This window comes from Contarinia nasturtii, unplaced genomic scaffold, assembly GCF_009176525.2.
Source record: "Contarinia nasturtii isolate CC-2019 unplaced genomic scaffold, AAFC_CNas_1.1 Cnas_scaffold_78, whole genome shotgun sequence".
Lineage (NCBI taxonomy): Eukaryota > Metazoa > Arthropoda > Insecta > Diptera > Cecidomyiidae > Contarinia > Contarinia nasturtii.
Genome location: NW_022197436.1, coordinates 479,349 through 497,943, shown reverse-complemented (window position 1 = coordinate 497,943; position 18,595 = coordinate 479,349). Strand labels below are relative to the sequence as shown.

The 18,595-nt window shown below is 33.9% G+C and overlaps 1 protein-coding gene across 2 annotated transcripts in view; it reads left to right on the top strand.

Moving 5' to 3' along the window:
* The window catches only part of LOC116352078 (lachesin), a 46,873-nt gene extending 28,848 nt beyond the window's left edge, over positions 1 to 18,025 (top strand). Inside the window, exons 3-9 of one of the 2 annotated variants that reach the window (XM_031784372.1) lie at positions 13,487 to 13,537; positions 13,622 to 13,813; positions 13,935 to 14,429; positions 14,527 to 14,963; positions 15,055 to 15,116; positions 15,200 to 15,309; positions 15,397 to 18,025. In XM_031784372.1, the coding sequence (XP_031640232.1) occupies positions 13,487 to 13,537; positions 13,622 to 13,813; positions 13,935 to 14,429; positions 14,527 to 14,963; positions 15,055 to 15,116; positions 15,200 to 15,309; positions 15,397 to 15,515 (1,466 nt within the window). In that variant the 3' untranslated portion in view covers positions 15,516 to 18,025. Of the gene's footprint in view, positions 1 to 13,486; positions 13,538 to 13,621; positions 13,814 to 13,934; positions 14,430 to 14,526; positions 14,964 to 15,054; positions 15,117 to 15,199; positions 15,310 to 15,366 lie in introns of both variants that reach the window. The other variant, XM_031784364.1, reaches the window with a different exon arrangement.
* The last annotated feature ends 570 nt before the right edge of the window (positions 18,026 to 18,595 follow it).

Here is an 18,595-nt window from a genome sequence, read left to right as displayed (position 1 = left end):
AGAATTAGTTGCGAGAATAAAGAGAGAAATGACGGGAAAAACGAAGAAAAAAATAAGCATTAAACGCGTACACGCATGCAACATACACGCTTCTCTATCTCTGTCTCATATTTCACTGTGAAGAGCCAGAAGAGATAATGAATAGAAAAAGAAAATTGAGCGCAAATGAACATTGAATCTAGAATGCAATCGAAGTTGCGTACCGAGTTCTATTCCAAAGAGGAACGATATGACTGCATTCTTATGACTCTTCAACGAGAGAAAAAGATAGAAAATGTTATATTTGAGGGAGAACGAGAGATAGAGTGAGTGAAATGCGGCATCGTCCACTTTTCAGATGGATTTTTCTTTTTCGTTCGTCTGCGATGGTGTTGTTAGAGAGAATCTCAAGATCGCTTTTGTTACAATACTGATTCTCTTGAAAATCCTCGAAACATATACGAATGTGAAATGTGGTTTTTTTTCACATCAGCCCGACCGGCAAAGAAGATTCACGTTCGTGATTTACTTTCAAAATGAACTAGAAGAAGAACTGAAGAAAAAGGCCGGAGATAAAAAGGCATTCCAAAAATTCAATCCATATTCTAAAGAATTTCACAAGAGAAAAATATTTACTCAATTTATTCGAATCATGCGAATGAAATTGACAACAACGATGACGACACACGATATCGTTACAATGAGAGTGAACGTAATGCGTACATACACATTTATTGCACCAAATAGCGAATAAATGTGATGTATTGTAATGAAATATTCATTATTAATTGGCAACCAAGCATATACGCACGCAAAAATTTAAAACAACAACACATTCCACTATTTTATACATGCAGAGTTTAATTTTAAATTCATACTGTGTGTGTGTCCGTTCATTCGTTCAATCAATGACATAATGAACACGCGCTTACTACACTACATAAATCGATCGAACAACACCACTGACATCGTTAGATTTTATGAAGATGAGAAGTGCACATGTTTTCCATTTTCCATAATTATGTATTAAATGTATATGGGTTCTGTCATATTCAATTTGCATTTTGGTTAAGCGAGAGTAGGAAACAAACGAAAGAAAAAGAAACAGATTGAGACGAGGAGAGAGAGAGAGAGATAGAGAGAAAGCGGGGCCAAGGAGGAGATAGTGCGGATGTTTGCCTCTTATCGTGTCGGCATATGCAATTTGGCTGGCGAACACACGCATACGCCATTGCCACGGTTCTTGTGGTTGTCAAGCGGCACAAAATCAATTCAAATAATACTTGAAAACTTGTTGCTATCTGAGAGAGCCAGCCGACAATTTTAAAAATAAAAATAATTCTCAAGTGGAAATAAAATAACATTGGCGCACAGCATCGCCGGAGCAAGAGAGCTGAAATTAACTCTTTTTTTTGTAATTATAAGTCGAATTTTATTTTGTATACGTATGCGTACCATAGCATTAAATCTCAATCAGTCCGTCATCTAATCGATGCTTATTTTGATTCGACGGTGTCTTAATACTTTGATGGATTTATTATGACGTATGACAGACGCCCGAAATTTAACATCAACGCAATTTGACCTCAACACAAAATGTTGTTACCATTTGTAGTTACTTTAATCGTATTTGGTAGTCGAAATTAAACAAAACTATCTGGTTATAAAATCAAAACAAAAAAAGAACTATCTGGTTGTCAAAGTCAATTTGCGTCTACTTAAACAAAAATTAATTCGAAGAAAAAAAAACTCGTCTGCGATTCAAAGAGCATTTTTGGTGTGCGAAGCACTTAAGTATTGATTTTTGCACCTAGTTTGACCATTAAACTGACAATCACTTTGGTCTATTTGAGAAAATTGCTCCTCTCACCGTGTCTAGTTCGCTCTGTCAATTTTGCGTTCTCACCCACTTGAAAATTGAAAATAGAAACGTTCCAACATGGGAACAGCTGTTTCAAGTGTTTGACCTGGTATGTTATTTTTTTTTCTATTGGGGTTTTGTTTGTGCACGGTATACAGATAGACAAAGTGGTTGATCATTATATGGCGTCTGAATTTGAACAATATATCGCACAAGTGATCCGCAGCAAATTTATGCAATGCGCATTTTCGATCATTTTCAAAGCATTTCGAGTTTGTTTATATTTTTTTTTGTTTTCACCGAAATACTCCGATTCCGAGAATGGTCTTTCTTTTCTTTCACTCTCAACTATATAAACATTGTATACATTGTGAATTGAGGGCGCGCAACGTACCTGTAAAAGGAACAACATAATAAATGCGTTTGAAAAAACAAACGCACCGATTGCAATACACACCTATGCATTTCATGTGTACAAGTAGAAAAATAGACCGTTTCCCATTTTATTTGGTTAGGCAATACAAGCAAAAGCGGAAATTATCCATAAAACACCAAACAAGCACCGGAGGCAAGCATGCATGGTAACAAAAACAAAAGCAACAACAACAGAGAAACAAAAAAACTTAACGTTGTTTTGGTCACATACAATGGACAAAACATTTGTCGATGTTATTCTAGAAACGGTGACAATTGATGAACGAAATTTTCAAAATGGTTTTGATAAATCGAATGCATTCTGAATGGGAAACAGTCGTGTGTATTTTATCACACACACATGCACCAGGCGAAATCAGGAAACTTGTGCATTTTTCTGGTCGTTGCAAGTACGAAATGATTTATAATAATGAATAACGGACAGCATGTGCATATTTACGATCAACTTCCTTTGGATTTTTTTTATGATCACACACCCACATATACCAAATCACAATTGTGATTATAAAAAAAGTCAAAGGAACAGTATGTTTCGTGACATCGAATCCTCTAAGGCCAGAGTGAATGTGTGCATATGGTGAAATAATTGTTGTTGTAAACAATGCGCAAACACATACACAAAGTGAGCAGCCGTAAAACTCCAAAGTGGTAGAGAGAAAGCATGATTATGGCCTGCACAATGTGTACATATTAATTTTTATCCCTTGAAATGGAAACAGGTAGATTTTATTTGAAGTGGATGTGTTTGGGTGCTTTTCGCTTACAGCTGTATTTGAGTTTTTTTATTTTAGTGTGTGTTTTTTTATGTATGCGCGACAAGCCAAAAAAAAATGCCTGGGATCATTTGAGAATAAAAAAAAGGTAGATTAAAATGTGCCGATTAAGCGCATAAACTCAAATTCGAGCCATATTCACATAATTCATATGTGTCCTGACGTGTGTGTGCATGCATGCAACAACACACACACACACGGCAATAAGTGCTCAAAATCGGCATTCGTTGTACCTTTTGTTGCATTTCACCTATTAAAGACGAGAAAAGAAATAAATATTTGTTGTGTTCACCCAATTTTTGATTGTGTGTTCACACCATGGTTCGTTTGTTGTCGATTTTGTCATATGATTTTTTTCACTCTCAATGATTTATGAAATGTATGCAAATCGAAGTGAAAAATGTGCGCACACCATGCCTTCTTCTCTCCCTTCTAACATTCCCAATTGTCATATATACCTCTTAAAACGACTTGAAATGATCTATTGACAAAAGATAAATATTTTTGGATTGCATCTTGACTTCCTCCATAGAATAATATGAATGAGATTGCTGTTCTCTTCTGCGAGAACTCAATAAAAGAGAGAAAGATCGAGAGAAATAGAGGGAAACGAAAAGAAGATCGCTATAGATATTCGAATAAAATCAGCTGTTCGGGATTTATATTGAAGCTCAAACAGAGAACATCCGTGCTATTGCTATAGATAATTCATGATCAATGCAAACTGTATGCTCTGCTTTAAGGAAACAATGAAACATTCATCGTAGTCAATATTAAAAAAGATAAGATACGTCTATGTTGTCGGGCACAAAATCTGGTACGCCATTTGTGTACCTGTGAAAAAGATTCCGATATCTGTGCCCTTTTCAAGCGAATAGAAATGCTGTAAATAGAAAGAATAAGAATAAGAATCGGTGGGCGACGCCAAGATGAGGTACAATTATCTAAACGTTGCGACGAATCTCTGATTCATTGAAGCGCTCAAAACAATGGCTCGCACATATCAAGAGTAAAAAAAAAACGTTTCAAACTACCATTTTTACCATAATGTTTTTCTTGAAAAATTCATTTCATCACTCGAAAATCTTATACGAAAGCCAAACAAGTCCCGAAAACATTTGTTTCCTCGTCAAATTACACAAATAAACTAGACACTAGTTGCATTTGTTTGTTTGTTTGATAGGTCGTGCGCGAGCGTGCTTGTTTGTTTCTTTGTTCTATGATTTTGTTGAATGTTTTTGGTAAATATGTATCTTGTTTGCTGGTAATAGAGCCAGCTAGAAAAGCCATAAAACAATACAACATTTTCTTCTACACAGAAAAAACAACAACAAGAACTCATAAAAATGAGCAACACATCACAAGAACATAAAATGAGCTCGTTTTTTTATCAAGTAAAAATTCATGATAAAAGTTCACACCATCTTCTCGCGCCAACACACAACAACGGTCACTGAATTGCTTTTGTGTAATCGTCCAAAAAAAAAAACCCATATATTATCTGTCCAATAAACAACATCTTAATGTTTCTTCATTTTCTGTTTCTCATCACTTTCGGTCGGTGTGTTTAACATGTCCACAACAAAACATAAGAAAAGTGCTCAAATTTAGATAAACATTTGATTAGATTTGTGCTACAACACCTGCAATTTTCTGAATTGAATTCCGGTTGCACTGATGTATTTGGCAATTGAAAAGAATGCCAAACGATAACAACAACGACTTAATTGCCGTGAAAATGTCTCTTTTTTCTTCTTTATCCGCCGCCGCCGCCGCCGAATCGAGATAATGGTAATGTAATAGTGTGAATATTCTCGGAATGTAATTTTGAACGAATATTACTTTTCAGAAACGACCACATTCATATTACACACACACACACACGACCGCACTGTGACAGTTCAAAAGAGCACGCGGCACGTTTAATGAATACATAGATTTCATTTAAATCATAATTTTATTGCATGCGCTCTGCACAGCAGTAATTGGTTTCTGATAAGCGTGAAAACAACGACGACACTGAAAACGAAATGCGCAAACAAATAGATAGAGCAGAAAAGAGAACGGACAAGAGATAGATATTTATAGAGAGAGATAGCAAGAAAGTGAGAGACAGAATCAATAAAAAATGCGTGTGTATCAATGCAGCCAAGTAGTAGAAGTGTGTCTAAAAAGCGAACGCATGTCAATAAAATAAAAATAAAACCACATACAGAAACTCTTCATTATCTTTCGGTATCGCATATGTTTTACCATATTCCTATATACATAAATTACGTGTGTGTGTGTGTATCTTTTTTTCGGCGCGATTCAATCAGTTCACATTGAACCACAGATTTTCGGATTTTTCATCACGAACCATGTTTTTTTTTGTGGATTTTCTTTTTCGTGTTTTTTTATCGTTATTTTATGTCATGCACAATACAAAAATGCGTCTTGTTTTTTCACCGGTTTATTTCTCAATTTCATATCAAATACAGATTTGTTTATTTGGTACGTGTCATAGTCTCATTGTAATAGTTTATTGCCACACAGGCACACACATCGGCAATAAACTGACAACGACGACGAAGATGAATAAACACAACGAACCCGTTTCAAGGAAATGCGAGACAGTGAAGAGAAAAAAAAAGAATCAAAACATTGTTAATTCATTGAATGTGTATAATTTCATTTGACGACATGATGAAGATTGCCCGAACAAATCTCAATGCCATTTTCAATTTAATGCATAAAGCAGAAAAAAACCAAGAATAAAAGAATTAGAAAATGCACGCATGCTGGAGCTGGACAGTAAGTTGTAAGTCTATTGAATTCTGTGGCCTCTCTATTTCTTTGATGAAAATAAAAACTACGAAATGTTCAATGTGATTTGACTCTTTTCTCTTGCTGTCTCACGCTTACAAAAATCTAATAAAATGTTAACGGAGTTTCAGCAATTCGTTTGGAATGCACATGTGTGTGAGTGTGTGCATGCGTTTTCATCTTTTGTTGTGCCAACTCATTCTCGCATTGTTCGAATTGAATTTCCGATAAACATTTTTTTATTGCAATGCCAGTACTAAATGGTGGTTCAAACTCTGTTGGAGTCTAACTAAACGAAGTAGTGGTAATGGACAGAATGAAGAAACAAAATCAAAGCGACAAAAGAGCGTTTATGATGGCGATTAAAGTCATCGATAATGTCCATTATATTATTACATGATATTTAATGAGATGGGAAACAAGCAACAATCAACGAATGCACCAGTCTCGTACACATTTACACAATAAATTGACAACATGACATACAATGAATCGAATGACGCACTCATTTGCATATCACATTTTCTACTTTTACCGAAATTCATTCCGACATTTGGTTTCATTTCAATGCAAGATTTCCACCGTTGACCGGTGATCTCAAGTCGATAGGCAGCCTAGTCGTTCTTATCGCAACCGCGATCGATCCATAATTTATTGGCCTACATCAAATTACTTTTATACATATTCAAAACTGCTGCTGCTGCGACGGCATGCATTTACGTCAGAATTCAGCACACGACCGGTCAATAGTTGACAAATAATTACCAATCTAAAATGGCTTAAATTGCTTTATCATTTTCAGAAATCATTACAACTCAATATTACTCAATCACTTTTATATCGGATAACGGGAATGCGTTTTTTATTCAAATTCAATGACTCTGGCTGATGATCCGAGTTATCTAGCTATTGTATACATTTGAACAACAACGGTTCGGTTCTTATTCGGCTCACGATTACATCGAACGATCACCACACACTTTTCTTTTTCAATTGCCAACGAACACATCATTTAATCGACAACATATATTCAATTTATTATTTCATACATGGTTTTGTTGTTGTTTCGATTTCATGCTCGCTTCGTAATAAATGTCTAATTATTTGGATCTCATAAGATGTTGGCGGTGTTGTCGTCGCCTTTGTTCAGTACTGACAACCGCATAACCGCGCACCGCACATTCTTACTTGAAATTGAAGAAAACATGACGTTCTTTTTCATTCACTTTAAATTCTATTTCTTTCGTTTTTTTTTTCAAGTCATAACGTGCATTATCTATTATGGATCATGTATTTCAATGTCACTTCAATTTAATGTCGTTCGATAATATCGTTGCTATTGAAATACATTGATGGTGTGTGTGTGTGCGTGTGTTGTACGATCGAATCGATCAACGGGGCAACGTCGACAACGAAACAGAATACAAAGCAACCACGAGAGAGGGAAATATGCATCATTTCCATTTGATTCAATATCGAGCATTTTTATTTTTGTTTTTCAATTATTATGATTTATGTATGGCACATACCGTTTGTCGAGATGTTAAAGTGAGACAGACAACAAGAGAGTGCTATGATTTGATTTGTTGAAATAATATGATCGTCTGTGGAATGTGCTGCATTAATTTCAGTCTCATTTCTTTTCGAAATTCGATGAAAATGACGATGATGAGCAGCAAAATTTTCATGAATCGCGCGCACAACAAAAACAGCAATTCACTCACATCAACACATAGATTATGATTTGTTTATATTTCATCTTCTAACACAAACAATTCGTTCATATTTGTTTAGATGAAATGAACAAAAAAAAATGCAAGAACAAAGAACGACTGATCTTACGAGGAGAAAAAGCGAGAAATCTAAAACACTGGGCAAAATGATGCGCTGACTAAAACAATACCCGGTTAAATTGAAATTGATCGACAGCAGAGAGAGAGAGAGTGGGAGAGACAACAAGGAAAAAAACGGCACGAAAAAAAAATATCGAAATCATATAGTCCGTGCTCAAATTAGACTGATTTCGATGGAATTTTTCTGAGAACGATAACTTTGTTGATGAGAAAAATCAGCGAAAAAATAACAATTTTTTTCAATCTTAAATTTTTATAGACTGCGGTCATCATGACTGCGTCTTTTTTTGCTCTTTTTCCACTTGATTACATCGAAAATGTAAAAAAAGCTGATTTTTAGCTCTTTTGATTTTCTTCGTGAAATATAAAGATTTGGTTGCGATGATTCATATTTCGATATGGCATTACATTAATCCTTTCTATCTTATCGGATGTATTCATCTTCATTTTCATTATTTGGTTGGGTCCAAATTGTGTGTTTGAAATGTACCGGTCGGTTTTTGCCTTCGCATCGTGTGATAAGTCATCGCGCTGGACAATAGAAAAAGGCACTGTGTGTGAACAACAGAAATTTGACATATTTATTTGGTGTCGTTTTTTCTTTTTTTTATTACAATTCCGTGTGTTTTATTGTCATTTCTCATTAAATGGATCCCAAAACGGTTAGGTTACCGACATACCACTGAGCCAATGTGACATTGTCATTTTAACGCTTATATCGCTTGTCGCGCAATGAAACTCCGTTTTGGTTCGAGGTTTTTTTTTCGTTGGTTCACGCTTGAAATGCATTCGCTTAGAAATTATTAATTTATATATGACTCCCGCGGTGCATGTGAGTACGGCTTCTTTCGTCAACTTTATTGATTGGTCAGCGCGCATTCTTGGCACGCATATATGCATTTAAGGGTTGACTATATCGAAAGAAAAAAAAACACGAAAAAAAAATGTTCAATTTAATGTTTGGATCAGGGTCGATTGAAACAAAGCCAAGCCAAAAAAAAACACAAAGCACTAGATAAATAAATAAATAATCGGAAATGAGGCCGAAGAAAGAGTGATACATTGAATCAGGGTTATGTGCGGTGTAATAGATGACATTGGGTCTCATGTGTCGGGCGTTAATCAAAATAATAATCATATCAAAATTCAGCAATTTCAGTTATTTTTCCTCTCAATGCTTCAAATCATTCTAGAATTACACGCACGACAATAGCATCGACTCATTGAGATATAGTATCGCATCAAAATGATAAAGTGAGATAGATAATTGGAAAGTGTGACAACATGAAGTAATCGAGACAGGAAGATAGAGATAGAGAGAGAGAAATAGTTGAATGAAAACATACGTTAGCCTTCACAAGTGCGCGCTCGCGCACTTCCTCGCACCCGATCATTTTAATTATTTTATCAAGTTCAATGCAATAATACTGTTAGACATTCGATGATAATATTACGGATTATATTCACCAAAATTTTTCGGTGTATTTTGTTGAATGGTGCTCAACAACCACTCACACAATCCAACAAAAACGAGTTCAATATAAAATGCTCTGTCCCACAAACTAAATGAAATTCAATTCGAACATATAAATTTAATAATTTGCTGTGAAAACTAAATATTTTCATTTTGGTTTCCCTTTCTTCTTTTTATTGTTCCCTTAGCGCATATCATGTGTATTTGTTGAGTGCTGAACGCTGACGGTCGTCACATTCTTTCTCTTGAAAAAAAAAGAAAAAAATATTCCATTCAGAATCGTTTATGCCAGCAATTAATTGCTACATTACGTCCGTTTTAAAATTCATTGTAACGGGTATATCATATTGCGTTCAACGTGTGCGCAATTTTTTCCATCTCTCAAATTACATTTACACTTTTTCCACTGTTTAGACAAGAAATGTTTGTTTGTTCGTTTCTGTTTTTTCTCTTTTGTTTAAAATGTTTGTCACCGTTATTTTTTTTTGCATTGATTTTAAAACTGGCATTTATGGGAAGAGCAATATCTCAATAGAGATATTTTTGCTTTCAATGCGTAACAGTAAATAAACTGTTATTCACTTAAATGATTGGCAAGCAGACAATAAATGGCTGCAAATGCACAAGAACACACATACAGAATTCACTTTCTCATCAACACAATACCAGGATTATGTAACTATTTAATGGTGATGTCTTTATCAATGTATATCTTAAATAAAATAAAATCTACTCACTTAGTGGGTCGATATACGTAGCATTTCCCCTTTTCTTCCCATGTCCATGACCATCAAAACATTTCAGCAAACCCTTGGCAAATAAAAGACCAATTGGTGTGCATTTAATGTGATACATTCTCATATAGCCAATAAGTCATCGACGAAAATAATCGGAAAAGAAGCATAAATAAAAAAAAACTATATATTTATATATAAAAACTTTCAACAATGAATTGTGAAGCAAAGTGCTGTTTTCAATGCAATCGACGACGATGCCGATATGTCGGATGAATTTCGGAAAAAAGAAACAGGGAAAAGAATCTTAACGATCCAAACAGTAAATATAAACATTGAGCACAAAATTCGGTTCGCTATGGAAACATTATTGTATTGCTGTGATTGTGAACCATGCGACACCATATAGCTACGATATTTATGTATATTTCTCTCTTGAACTCTTCATTCCATCTCCTCGTCAATTTCTCTATTCGCATTGCACATTCCCTTTCTCTCTCTCTATGTCTCTATTCTTTATCGCCCGCTGAATGGAATGGAGTGAATCGAAACCATAAAAACTCTACACCCATTTATTGATTAATATGCTGGGTTGTTTACTCACAAGAAGAAAGAGAGAAGAATGAAATGCATATGAGACATAATTCGTGCTCGTTATTCACTGCTCCTTGCATGACTCATATTTAAATCTATTTTTATTCGAAAACAAGCACAATTTTATGGAAGACGAAAAACTTTAACGCACAAAACACCCGAAAACTATCTCAAAACCACATCACCATATTTTTTCATCAATCCGAATGAGAGCGAAAACAATAACACAGAGAAATAGAGACGATTGACGATGACGGAACCAAGCTATTCGATATGGTGATGATGATGATGATGACAATAATCACGACGCGTCCAAAACGATAACACAGTGTTTTTGGATTGAACATGACATAATTTCAACTCGTTTTCGGTGCTTGCCCAATGCACTCAATATTTTATGTATGTGTGTGTGAGTGTGTGTTTTGAGGGCGGCAAACCACGAATACCGACGATGTATAGAGCATAAAATTCTTCCGGATAATTGATGTTGGAAAAGCCCGAAAACAATTTCAAAAGCAAGTTGCAAGTATTCATTCAGTGTTAAATGCACCGAAGCCATCGTTATGGTTGACGTTACCTCTGAAAATGCCACAATAAGAAAAATAAAAGGAAATTTTTTATTAACAACAGTATATCCCAGCTATTGTAATAAAAATGCAAAAATTTCGTTTTTCTTTTATAATCACGATGATTTTGCCAAAGCAAATGTCGTATAACATTTGTAAGACTAGATGACTACGTCCGACTTGTGTGTTCCGCGGTAAGAAAATAGTTCAAATATTCATTGCATTTGCTATAAATGTGTTTCGTCTTTGTGATATGCAGACAGCATTCATTCAACGGGCCCGATTCATTGTCGACAATCGCATGCACATTGAAGAGAATATAAAACTTTATGTTGAATGCATTGATTTTTCCGTTGTTACACAACAATTCCAACAGGATGGAACAAAAATTATGTACATTTTCTTCGTGCAATCCCATAAGTCAGTGACAACATTGCGTGAAAATGACCAAGCATATGGTAAACACGAATAATCTCTCACTGTTCTCTCTACTTCTCGCTTTCTGCCGCAACTTTAAAATATATTACGCGATTCATTTTAAATTGAGTGCAAAATAGCCAACATGTTTTCCTTTTTTCTATTTTTCTCACTCACTAATGCTTTGCCCTAATTTATGTCCGATCCTTTATTTCACACAAAATGTTCGGGATTTGCATGAAAGTCAAAATTAAATTTTCCTTCCGTCCACTGTCCGTATGTTGGATAAATTAGAATTGATTGCAGATATAGTGGCGAACAACGAAGATTTCAAAACATCGATTGTACTTTTACATTGCAATAAATGAGAAATAAAAAGAAATGTAAAGTTTTAGCGTGTGCGCGCCCATATTTAAAGTGCATAGTTGTAAAATGAACATTTTCGCGAAAGTGTGGTTTTGCCACCGGCAACTGGCATATTTGAAACGAAGACGCAAAATAGAGAAAATAAAAAGAGACAAAATGTAGTGAATTGACTGAAGATCCAAACAGGGATATGAGTTAAAAGCATCGTTGTCATGAGTGCAAACACGCACGTCATTCATTACGGTTAATGCAATGCGCCGACCCTCATTTTATGTAAATTTTTGAATTTACTCAACCAGAAAATATTGTCCGCGTTGCATTTACCTCTCTCTTTCTCTCTCTATCCACTGCACTCCTTCGCTCTTTTGCATTCGCATTTTCCATTTAATCACTTAGTTTTGTGTGGTCATACCGAAAAAATGCGTGCGACAATCTCGAGGAAAAAAAAAACAGTTTTTTTGACTCTCCCCAAACAATATAATAACAACAACGACGAGAAAAAAAATTCGGCACTTTTGTTTGTTGTTCAGTTTTCTATGCATGACGTTTTTTTTCGTTCTTCCTATTACCATTGATTCGCTTGCATGGCATTCGATCGGTTTTTTGTGCGTGTGTGTGTCTGTGCGTTGCTGTGTGTACGCACTTGTGTGACGCGTTTATTTTAATTGACGCCAAACGCCCATATATTTTATGTTGTTTGAAAAAAAAATCAACCGAATTCAAATTACGTTTTGATCAAAAAAAAAACCTAAACTCACGACTTTGAGAACTCATTTCATGTAATCAAATGGAGAGAGAGAAGAATTGATAGAGAAAAAACTCGAACAATCGAAGTTGATAGAGAGGAAAAAAAAGACACTGAATCTAATTAGAATTGGTACGTTTTTCCAAAAGTTTAAAGCCAGTTCTAACAAATATTTACATTCCATTCAGAACCAAATGAAATGATTACAATGAAATTGAAAAAAAAAAACCGAACCAATAACAGAATGTAAATAGACAGTTTAATTTGCATTTGAACGGATATGAAGGAAGAGAATACCGGCCCATGCACAAGTCGGCAAGCACGTATGCACAAACACGGCATGGGAAATGATCTCGATATATAAATATACACACATCGAAAAATTATGCCACACGAAATGCATTCAACCGAACCGAAATTCGATTTATGATCAATAAATTCATTTTGGATATTTATATATACAGCAACAATTAATTGAGTTATATTTAATCGTTATTCGGTTGATTATTGGAGAGAATAAAAAAAATACATTTCAATGATATGCGTATTTTGTGAGAGTTTGTTTTTAAGGACTTAATAAAATGCGAGCATTTATATCCAGATAAAACTATTTTAAAATGTTCGTTGAATAAAAAAAAATGGTAGCTCATTTAAGTCAAATACATCAATTAAGTGCCTCAATCATTGCGTCGTAACAGATGCAATTGATCAAAACGCATTTATATTTCGATTCAATTAAGCGTATGCCGGCGTTAATTTAAGCTCATAATTTTGCGTATTCCATCGTTTTTTGTGTGTCGCTAATGGTTTCTTGTGTAAAATTAAATGTTTCCTTTTAAATATGACATTTTACTAATGAAATGGAATTCTCTATTGATTTTCAGGACTGTCTGCACCATCGGAAGATGCCAAGCTATCGGATTCAGATTATCAACGTAATTTGAATAAGAACCAAGGAAAAACCCCATGACATGAATTGGACTGATGTTTTTTTCTTCTTTCTTTCGTTTATAATATAGAGGATGGTGAAGGCGACGATGACTATGACGATGATGTGTCAGATTCGGTGCAAAAGCAGGGCAACATAAATAGTAACAGTGTTGATACAAATGTTAATACGGCTGCAGCATTTTTCAAATTGTCCGACTACACCGAAACTGTACGAATTGGTGAAACGGTAACACTAAGATGTGATGTTGAAAATTTTGCAGGTAAACACCCATTCTTTCAGTTCCTTTTATTATGAGTCACTCCCTATAAGTTGCCGTTTATTCGACCGAACTTACTAATTTCTTCTGGTTTTTTTTTGTTGTCGATCACCTTTTTTTGCAGCACACAATGTGGTGTTATGGAATGTACAAGGAAAACCTTTATTTGTTGGCAACCAACGTTCCACAATTGATGATCGATTCATCGTATCCGTAAAAGATCATTCGTTAACAATAACCAATGTACAAGAATCAGATCAAAATGTGTATAGTTGTCAATTGTTTCCAAATAAAATGAATATGACAGCAAAATTGGTGGTTTTGTCAAATTTGCAAGCGCATATCATTGTGGGTGAACGTGATGTGAGCGGACGTTCAATAACTTATCGTCAAAATGATCGAATTCAAATCGAATGCAAAGCAAGTGGTGCGAAAAATGATATTGTCTTCAAATGGTCGGCCGGTGGAAATCGTCTTGAGTCGAACGATAATCTTAAAATAAATGGTGGCATTTTGACAATTGAAAAAGCAAGCCATGATGATGTTCGTGTTTATCAATGTTTGGCCGATGATGGAGCTGATGGAACTGCACATGCTGTTGTTACAATCAATATTCAATGTGAGTGCATTTTTTTCTGGAAGAATCAATCATTTATTTATAAATTATTTGTGCGGGAATCGATTTTAATATAAAATTTTAACAATTTCATTTTCAGACACACCTCGTGTTTCGGCTCTACGTTCAGTGATTAATACAAAAGACGGTGACAATGCTGAATTATATTGTGATTATGATTCATCAATTGAAAGTCAAGTTATTTGGAGCAAAAATCAACAAATTTTGCAAACTGGTGCTTCGCATGAAAAACGTTCAAAGTACATTATTCTACCACCAAAAACATCACCAACATCACAAAATCAAATGCAATCGATTTTGGTGGTGAATGATGTTAAGCCACAAGATTTGGGTGTATATGAATGTAAAGTTGAAAATTCAATTGGCAATGAAAATGTTAGCATTGATTTGACAGACGCACCGGAACCACCAAAGTTACATCAAGTTGAAACTGATGGAAACAGTATCGTTACCCATTGGCACATTCGTAGCATGCAACCACTTAAAGAGATCATGTTGAACTATCGACTTAAAGGAGTAAGTTTATTGGGGTTTTTTTTTCATATCGTTGATACATATTTTCATTCAATTAAATATGCTTATGGAATGGTTTCAATCACTTTTATAGGAAACTAATTGGTTAACCGAAGCTGTAATTGATCAGAGCCCAGGACATTCTGGTATTTGGAAGTAAGAATACACATTTATTCGATTCAATTGTGATTTATTTTATGCATATGATTAAATGGTTTTTTTCTTTCTTTTTTTTCTAGGATAAGACATAAGCTTACTTTGACGCCAGGCGATTGGCATGTTCGTGTTAAATCCAAAAACACTAATGGATGGTCTGTGTACTCAACTCTAGAAGATATACCAATTAAAGGTAAGTCATACACCATTTAATGTCACAAATTTCACAGTATACTTAATCTCATCATAGGTATTTCTCCCTCTCTCATTATTCATTCAGGTTCAGATACAAGTTCAGCGAACCAAATGGTATCACCATCGATTGCATCATATGCCATTAAAATTGCGGCGCTTATTTCTATTTATTCAATTAATTGGTCATCGCGACTATTTGGCTAAATTAATTTCATTTTGGTGTGCTTGAATAAAAAAAAAACTATTGTGAATAACAAACAAACGAAACAACAAAAGATATCTTAATAAAAAAAAATTATTTTTTATTATTGTCTAAATAATAATTATTATTTCGAATTGTAGAAAAAACGAACAGGTTCAATCGAAATATACTATTATAGAATGAAATTATTTAAATAGAGTTTAGGCAATTTCGATTGATGATAAAATGAAGAATAAAAAAAAAATGAATGGGCCATTAAGCACCAGCTCGCTTATACTCTCCGCAGCTATGAATCCATGAATATTATCAAAAATAACTCACATACTATACAAACACACATATACAAAAGGAATGCATAAATGTTTCAAGCACATTTTTATTGTTGATTAATTGTATATTTAAACTATAGACACATATACCGTAAATGCTAAGGAAGAAGGATTTATTATTGCAGTTTCAATATATTTTTTTTTTCAATGATGACCGAATGCATACGAACTCAGTCGAAAGGACAAATCTTTGATGACAACGGAAATATTCCGTGTGCGAGAAAAATTTATGATGAACCAATTTGAGGCCGTTGATTGGAAAAATAGACAACTTAAATTAACATTTGCTAAAACGTAAAAAGTTCATAAATGTTCGACTACAGCAGATTATTTGGTTACGCTTAAATGTAATTATAGTCGAACGCCGGCCAAAATATTCCAAAATAATTGATTTATTACTAAGCGACTATGGTCGATTCCAGAAATATCAAAATTCGCTGTTTTTTTTTTCACACGGAAAATTTTTTGTTTGACAAAAGAAAAACTATAAAATTTCAACCAAATAAATAATTTCGTCGCATTGAAGCCATAAAATGAGATGATTCATAGAGTAAAATAGATAAATTAATGAAAAACGGATGTTCGTCTAAAATGTATTAACGATTTGTAGATAGAGGACATACATGAAATTTTCAGATTTCAAGCGTCTATAAAAAGCACTCTCCATTCACACATAGAGAGTAAAAATGAGAAACAAACGAAAGTAACAACATCAATTATCTATATTTTAGTACACTATAATGTAAATGTAGATCTGTAATATTAATTTCCAAAATAATTAATATTTTTATTTAGTAAGTTGAGGCAAAGAAAACACCTTAAATCTTTAAAATTCAATTCCCCTTTGGTTCGTTAAAAGGAAAGCGAATTTTATTAGGGTCAATGAAACTGGTTTTTGAAAACAAAAATGAAAAAAATGAAGTTGATGCCGAATGTTGTATGAATGGGACTTTATTTTTCATATAAAATTTAAGTGAGTTTCTTTTTCAACGAGATTATAAATACGTGTCTCTTGATATTTTACATTTCATTGTCTTTTATATATACCAAATATCTAATTATCTTACACTCGATAATTCTGGCTACTGTTTGAAATACTGTTTATCTACAAAAAAATATATATTTCAGCAACAAATCTGCTACTTACCACAATTTATCCGTTAAGCTTATTCAATATAACTATGCACCAATACAAAAAAAAACAAGTGTTTATTCAGTATCATTGCAAAGTGTTGGGCGGCCTCGTTTTAATCAAATAATATCGTTCATAAGATCTTATTTATAGAAGACTTTTTAGATGAATGTGAGTCATTAGAATATATACTTACTTACAGTTTAGGTGCAAAGGGAACATAAAACAGTTCCCATATTCATTCGCAAAATTTAATCACACACGCCCATACTATTCAATAATCATAAAAATCGAACGCTTCTTGCACCCAAACAAATCGTTCCGTTCAATACCATGCAAACTGTGTACTCACAATCATTAGCATGATGGTTTTTATTTTGTTTGTTTATTTGCTCAGCAGAAATTTCTTTTTGTGTATATTACTTACTTAGACTCACATAAAATGAAAGAAAATTATACCGACTACACGAAAAAAAAAAATAGAAATAATAAGAATAAAGAAGTTTTTTTTTTGTTTTGTTAGTGTGGAAAGAAGAAATTGCAAGTCTAAATTTCGGGTTGTGTTCTAGTTTCAAATTTTTTTCGTTTTGCATTGTATAAAATGAATAAGCTAGAGAAACTCAACCCATTGTCACCAAATATGCCTTCAAAAACAGATACAAACATACATACACTTTTTATTTGGTAGACGTTGGTAGCTAATTCATAGCCATTCAATGGATCACAGTGATTTACACCGTCCACAGATGCCGGTGATTTTTTTACAATTGACGACATCGGTGAATCTCTGTCCAATCTATTCACGAACCATTGAATCGACATGAACATAGACACAAACGGTACACCGAATAGAAATTGTGATAAAGTGTGCTTATCGCCAGAAACATCTACATTATTAGGAGAACGAAGAAAAAAATAAAATAAAAAATACATTTGTAAATGTGTGAAATTTAAGCTATAAATTTAGAAATAAATGCTTTTCAGTATAATATACCATAGGAAACTGCATGTTTAACGGAAATAAAAAATAATAAAAATTATATTTACAATATGAGATACGTTTTTTATTTGGTTTTCACATCGATTCCAGAATTTTCTTCTTTTTACAATTTATTTAATAGAATTTTTTGTTTTGATGTCTAAATATGAATTAAAAGTTTGTGTATGCACCAATATAATGGGAAAAAGTTAAGCACTTTATTGATATTTTACTACTTTCAAAACTAAGGCCATTCGGGCGGGACGGATTTTCGGGACAAAACCCGGACGGATAAGATGTAATAGAATAAATTATTGAATTTTAATATATCCAAATTCAATAACATCGGGCCATTTTTCGACAAGGTCATTTATCAATATGCTGTATTTTTGTAGTGTTGTTTCATCGAATTGATTGATCAAATCTGGGTTTTCGCCATTTTCAACGAGTTCACAGTAATCGTCCAAGTTTTTAATATCCTTTGCAGCAGCCACTTTGAATTGTAAAATTACTGGACCACATAAAAGTGCAAATTTGGCGAATTTCCGGAGCTGAGCTTGTAAATCGTTGAATATATAGAGTTTATTTGGGTCGCTGCCCACTTTTTGTATTCTACGATGCCTAATACACTTCCAATAGGTT